Below are 7,391 nucleotides of genomic sequence, written 5' to 3'. Positions count from 1 at the left end.
AATGCTATTTTTTCATAATTTTGGTTCTCAAACTGTAAAAACAGGTCATTTTGGAATAATTTCCTGGATGAAAAAGGGTTCTGTTAATTTGTAATAATAATAATAATAATAATAATAATAATAATAATAATAATAATAATAATAATAATAATAATAATAATAATAATAATAATAATAATAATATATTAATGATAAATCTTCTCTTTTTCTAGCTTTCTCTTGATTGAAGCGTGACATAAAATGCTACAGCAGCCTGGCTTTTCAAAATGGTTAGCAATATGCATTGCAGTTTCAGTTGCCTTCATAGATTGCTTGGCCCAGAATGATGATGGTAAGTGTTTGCTTATTTTTTTCCCCCGTTACTACACGGTTTTATATAAAGTCCCGTGAAAAAAAGAAATTATTGGAACAAGCATAACAAATACATTGCAAGTTTCTTTTCCATATCCTAAGAGGATCTCAATTTATGTTTGCTTGTCTAAAGTGCTATGCAAATTACTCTATGAGAACATTCTAAATCTCCAATGGCCAAAAAGTTATTACAGAGCCAATAAAGAGCATATCAGCTCTTTACAGCAATGATCCCCAACCTTTCCAGTTTTGCAGGCCAGCAGGGTAGGGGAGAGGAAATGGTTCCATGTGAGCATTTGCGTGAGAAGCAGGCACTTGTGTGCATGCACGAAGCTCAGTTTGTGCCAGCGGCAGGCACGTCTACGACTCGCACAAGTGGAACTTCACACGTGCGCACAAGTGCCTGCCGCTGGCACAAATTGAGCTGCTCAAACGCACATGCCTGCTGCTTGCGTGGCCCACTTCTGGGGACCCCTGCTTTACAGTGCATACGTCCATAGCCTTTATCTGGAATGTAATAGGGATAATTTGTTATCGTCTGTTTCTTGGTTTTAATATTATTATTCCCACTGTTGACAGAAGTATAAATTAAGATTCCTATGCTGGCATTTGGTGAACCTCATCGGGAGGCATCGATTTTCTGTACAACGGGGATTTAAATCTGAACAATTACAAGCAAATACCGGTATAATTGTTCTAAAATATCTAAAAAGAGTAGCAGAAATAGTATGACATACTGTTCAAAGTATATAGACTGTACAAACTACTTAGCTGTGGTCAAAGAAATAAAATCAGATTGTTCCCATAATAGCAAGATTAAGCAAGTAAGAATGACCAAGACATTTAGCAATGTCTTAAGCACCTGTATGGCGGGGGTGGGGGGAATACAGAATAATTAATTCCAACATTTTACTGTTTTCCTCCACTGCATAGACATAGTCTCTGTTCAAAGGGGATATTTAGTATCTCCTTTCAGTAAAAGCTGTTGGAAGGACATTGAATCTGACTAAAGATAAAGACCTGAATTTTGGGGTTGTTAGGCAGCTATGATATCTAGGTGGTTGAAGAAGATATGCAGAAGGGTTCAAGATGATGTTTCTGAGTAGAACAGAAGAACCTGCTTGCGGCTCTTAAGACAATGGGCTGTTGATTCTAGAGGATCTAGTGCACATCCATAGCCCATCAAGCCATAAAGTTACATTTAGCATATACTGCCTGGCACCCAAAAGACTGAAAGCTGTTGGTCATAATTAAAGGGATCAAGCTGGCTGGGGAAAAAGAAATAGAAAAAAGATTAAAATCTGGACAGAAATTTTGATTTTATGTAGGCCAGCTTCATAGCAAAGGACCATGTTCAAAACGCAATGAGCTGCTTGAAAAAATTGTTCTCAAAAACCTGGATTGAAATTTTCCCAAAGAAAGCAATAACTTCTAGAAACATATCTCCTAACTATTATTTGGAATATTCCTATTGCTAAAGAATAATGATTTCAAAATGGTAGTCAGCTTCTTCAAGACCACACAGCATGAAACAATACATGTTTTCGTTGCCTAACCTCTATGAAATGTGGCAAAAAGAATTTGACATAGAAGGATCTCTTCCTAGAACTTTTGTATGTAGAGATTGCATTGCACTCTTAATAACTAACAATAGATAGCAGCATCCAGGGCTTTTTTTCTCATAGAACGCTCAGAACGGAGTTCCGGCAGCTTTTTTGGATGGAACCTTGTAAGGGTAGGCAAGGCGGGTTGTATGACGTGTGTGAGTTCCGGCACCTTTTTTTTTTTTTTACAAAAAAAGCACTGGCAGCATCCATTCTTGAATCAGCATATCAGAAGATGTGGCCCATCCCTCTGCTGCTGACTGGTTCCCTCCCATCTGTCATAAGATTTCAATGCCCAGGCATTTTCCCTTCCTCCTGGTTCCTTGTGTTATGTTTTGCCAGCCTTTTTGTCTTCTAGACGTTGTGAGAATCAAGAGACATTTTTACCTATTTGGCTACAAAATGCATCATGCTGGCTTACTGGATTACTCCACCAGGTGTAAACATATCCTCTAAAGGTCCATGATGTATTTAGTGTGAGGAGCGAATGTCATAGCCTTCCTAAAACAGTGGTTCTCTGATACTAGGTAAGGAGCAACTACCTGGCTAGCCAATCTGTATTCATAAGAAACTTTGCTTCCTTAGATTACTTCCTTTTGTTCAGATTGATAGCTGTATTTACCAGAGTTTCACCAGGTCATCAATTGATGGATCTAAAAGTCCTGTGCTGAAATGGGGTATTCAGGTGTTCGTGTGTCAATTGCTTGTATAGCACTTCAGGGCTAATGTCCACTCTAATTGTGCATAGGCACTATCATGCTTCACTGTTGATTTTATAGTGACATTAATGGTAGCAAGAGATATTTGATTTTTTTTTCTACAAGTGAAAGTAATTCTCCTTATTGGCAGAATTTTCTCTCAGGGAACAGGAAGAAATATATATATTGGTCCTGCCTTCTACAGAAAGAGTGAACACTTTCTAGCCCATACCCAGTTATATTTCACAATACATCCAACAACATTTTGGTGGGCATTGTATGGTTCTCCCTTTAATACCCATGGAAGAGTGTGGAATATTGAAATTGAAGGAAATATTGATATGGAGAGGCTTTTTCGGTGTCACTGGGGAAGTAGATTAACTTGAAATGTATAAATTCTTTAAAAAAAAATCTCTTCACATTTAGGAACTCGCATTCACTGTTCCGGTTGTTCAAAACTGATCAAAAAGGAAATTTGCTGTAAAGAAACTTTATTAGAACCAATTATTTTCCTTTTTTCATCTACTTGTTTGATAAATTTCATTCTGTTTTCTATCAAAAATGGATCTCCGTATGCTGAAATATAATTCTGTTTACTAATTATATATGGTTAAATATTTCTACAGTTTGTAATTTTTTTGGCATGGAAAATATAGAATCCTTGAAATAATTTTGTGTATTTTTTTTCCTTTTCTTTTTTAACTTGCACCAGATAGACATTTTTATTTTTTTATTTTTTATCCCGCCTTTGTTACTTTTATAAATAACTCATGGCAGCAAACGTACCTAATATTCCTCCTTTCTCCTATTTTTCCCCCAACAACCCTATGATGCAGATTGGGCCAAAAGTTACCCAGGCTTTCTTGCCTAAGGCAGACTAGAACTTTTAGTCTCCTGGCTTCTAGCCTAGGACTTTAAACACCAGACCAAACCCGCTCTCTCATACATATGTTAATAAAAACATGCAGTTCAAATTATCTTAGAACATTTTCTGGCTTTCTTTTTGTGACTTGCTGTATTTACCATTACAATTTCATGTTATTGACAATTATGTTAATCAAAAAAGGCTCTTGATAGAAGCTTGCAAGCTTTAGGAACAATGGTTGCAGAATGTGATTATTATAGTATAGTACAAAAACCGAAAATTACAGCAATGATGCGCCCACTTATTTTTCTTTCAAGAACCATAACAATCATTTTCAACATGAAAAATGCAGTAATTGAATTCTTTCTCAATTTAGAATGGTCGGTGAACCCACAAACCAATAAACTGACTAGCCTAATATATTTTAACGTGGTGTGTTAAAATAACATACTGTAGATGGTATTAAGATCTGTGTTCTGAAACATGCTGTTTAGAACAGTGTTAAGGAGAGGAAAAAGGATCCTAAGTAAGCAAAGAGATTTTAAAATTATAAGAAAATAAGGTAAATATGTCCCTGACTTTGGGGTTATTACACGTATCTGAAAAAAGAAGGCTAAGCTGATTAATGAAGAACTTACTAGATTCTTAGCTGCCAAATCTACCATAAATCAACCCTAGCAACTTGAACAATTTAACAATCGAAAATGGCACTTAAAGATATGGCCTACAGCAGGGGTGGGCAACCTTGGCTCTTTTATGACTCGTAGACTTCAACTCCCAGGAATGGCTCAGGAATGCTGGCTCAGGAATTCTGGGAGTTGAAGTCCATGAGTCATAAAAGAGCCAAGGTTGCCTACCCCTGGCCTACAGTTATGGTTAAAGAAATCACAGCTACAATTCTAATTATAAATTCAGAGAGTTGAATCACAGTTTTGTCAAATCTGCTGTAACTATATACTATAGAATAGCAAGATGAACCACTGTTGTACTACCTAAATATTTCGAACGTTGGGAATTTCAGGCTATTGAAATGAAGTGAAATAATATTAGGAACGCGTCAAGATTAAACACTGTACTTGGAATTTCCAGAATTCCGGAGACTTCAGGAGTTGGCATTCGTGTTTGGAATTCAGAGTTGGGAGGAAACATTGGAACTCTTTTTTTTTCTGTTCTTTTTTACTAGCCTAAAATGGGAAGAGAGTGAGAGTTGACAGGGGAATTCTGGGACTTGAACTCCACATATCTTAAAGTTGCTAAGGGTTGAGAAACCCTGCCTGCTCTATGCAATGGTTGTCCTAAGTTTTAGTTCACATTACTTCTGTGTCATGAATTTTATTAAGAACAGACTGGATTCTGAATGTGGGACATACTGTGCATCTTGAATTTGTAAACTGTTCTCCTTTCCTTTACTTGGAACCCAATGAAATTTTGCTGAGCCTGATTAAACTGAAAGGATCTTTTGTCCATTTGCTTTAAAAAAGGGCTGATATGAGACCAACAAATCTCTCATTCTCTTTAATGAGGTTGTTTGTAAAGTTTATTTGTGGCACCAGAATTAATACATATCCCATCTTACAATGGGAAAAGTACAATCTGGGGAGTTCTTTCTGATTTAATTTAGCAAATTATTCACCGTCTTCCTTTCCCTTGCTACAACAATTCATACTCACGCATTTTAGCTGGACCAGTTTACTATTATTTCTTTATTCTCTCAGACAATTAGTTTGCAAATAACCTTAAACTGTTGCAGTAGAGGGATCACTTGTTTTTGTGTTGGATTTTGCAAGCCAAATCTTCTGTAATTCTGTCTTTCTCAGAGTTACACAAATTAGAGTGTTGTAGGTGATTAGTTTTAAACAAAGTTCAGCCTAGCTCTCCTTTCCAGTACACAATGATTTTGAAGTAGACAATTTAGGTACTGAGGAAAATAACAAGTTGTCTTCTGCTTTTCATTGACATATAGTTTCTCTCATTATCTTGGACACTTTTACAGAACCTCCACTTTTTAAATTGTGGATAATTTATCACAGAGATCTAAAACAGTTTTCTAAATATATTTGGCTTGAAGTAGGTCTCGTGGATGCAAATGAATAGAATCTTTAATTAGCAGATGATTCTGGCTCTGCTGTGATTTAAGCAGTATTTCTCAACTTCAGAAACTTTAGTTTATGCACCTCAATTCCCAGAATTCCCAGCTCCCAGCATGCTGTTGGCAATTCTGGGAGTTTAGGTCCACATGTTTAGGAGTTTAGGTTGAGAAACATTGATTTCAAATTCCTTTGTCCTTTGTCCTTCCCTAGTTCTTAGGTCATCCATCAGTTCTTAGGTCATCCATCAAAAGTTCTGAAGCAGGGGTCGTCAACCTTGGCAACTTTAAGACTTTAAAGTTTAAAACTTTCAGCTTTGCTAGCTGAAGAATTGTGGGAGTTGAAGTCCACAAGTCTTAAAATTGCCAAGGTTGAGGACCCCTGTTCTAAAGCATTTTGATCAAGGACAAAATTCTAGTTTTTCCAACATCCCAATATTGGAACAGTCCTAATTCTAGTGTTTCCAACATTCCTTTCCAACCAAGAAAGAATGACTTCTGAGCAGTTTACTCTAATGTTCCTCATCTATAGATAGAAAACTTGCCATTTCTATTCCCAGTACTTCCAACTATTTCCATCATTAAATCTATATTCTAAGAATTGCTAGGGAGTGGCCGTGTTAACTCTATCCCAACTACCTAAACTTTGCTGGTTATTGACTCTCTGGAATGCAGCCTCTCCCTCCTGGGAATCCAGACTACATTCCACTACACATTAATTTATAACTCACTCCTTCTCCATACAGGTAGTGCTTGATTTACAGCAGTTCATTTAGAGACCATTTGAAGTTACAACACCACTGAGAAGAGTGACTAATGTCCGTTTTTCACATTTACAACTGCTGCAGCATCCCCGTGGTTACATGATCAAAATTCATATGCTTGGCAACTGACTCATATTTATGACCATTGCATTGTCCCAGTGTCATGTGATCACCTTTTGTGACCTTCTGGAAAACAAAGTCAATGAGAAAGCCAGATTCATTTAACAACCATGTTACTAACTTAATAACTGCAGTGATTCACCTAACAACTCTGGCAAGAAAGGTCATAGAATGGGGCAAAATTCACAGAAAGTTTGGGCTCAATTGTGGTGGCAAGTTGAGGACCATCTGGAACATGTTATGGACCTTTAATCTTCTTGGAAAAAGTTATTTTTGGGATTCTGGGAGCTGGAGCAAGGCTTGATGAAGCAATTTTTCGTAATTTCAACATCTAAAATAAAATATAGGAAGTAAAACTTCCATCTTTTAATATAATCTGTTGGTCAGAAAAGGTGCTACCAGATTCCTGATCTTTGCTATCATACACAGACACAGTTTACAATGGAGATATAGGCAACAAGCTGACAGCACTCTTTCAGATGAGACTCCAAGGAGCAAAAACACTTGTGGAAACAAAGCTGGTAAGAAGCACCCACACATAGTAGGCAGAGTGACCCTAATTATAGACTAGATTTGGAAAATTGTTCCACAAGAGTTTTGTTGGTAAGAAAATTAAGAGTTTTAGCTTCAGGTTGTATGATTGAAGACCAAAAGAATTCTTCTCTATAGTGGTACAATCTAAAATGTTTCAGTCTGTGGTAACTAGCAGTAGTAACAAAACATCATCTGAAACATTTTGGATCTCACCTGCCTTTCATCAGAATCTTCACAACAACCAGCCCAATGCACTTCACAGGGTTGTTGTTGGGAAAATAGGAGGAGGAAGGTGTGTTGGATATGTTCTCTGCCTTGAATTATTCATAAAAATAATAATGGCACAGTACAAATAAATGAAATAAAAGC

General features: G+C 36.8%; 1 protein-coding gene across 1 annotated transcript in view; it reads left to right on the top strand.

The window, feature by feature from the left end:
- Positions 1–240: 240 nt before the first annotated feature.
- The window catches only part of PCDH15 (protocadherin related 15), a gene marked incomplete at its 5' end in the record, with an annotated part of 435,974 nt that continues 428,823 nt past the window's right edge, over positions 241–7,391 (top strand). The window contains one exon of the mRNA XM_081330024.1: positions 241–331. Coding sequence (XP_081186150.1) covers positions 241–331 — 91 coding nt within the window. The remainder of the gene's footprint in view (positions 332–7,391) is intronic.

The sequence above is a fragment of the Vipera berus genome (assembly GCF_964194415.1).
Source record: "Vipera berus genome assembly, chromosome: 5".
NCBI classification, from domain to species: domain Eukaryota; kingdom Metazoa; phylum Chordata; class Lepidosauria; order Squamata; family Viperidae; genus Vipera; species Vipera berus.
The sequence above is the reverse complement of the archived record's forward strand: the minus strand, read 5'-3'. Positions and strand labels throughout refer to the sequence as shown.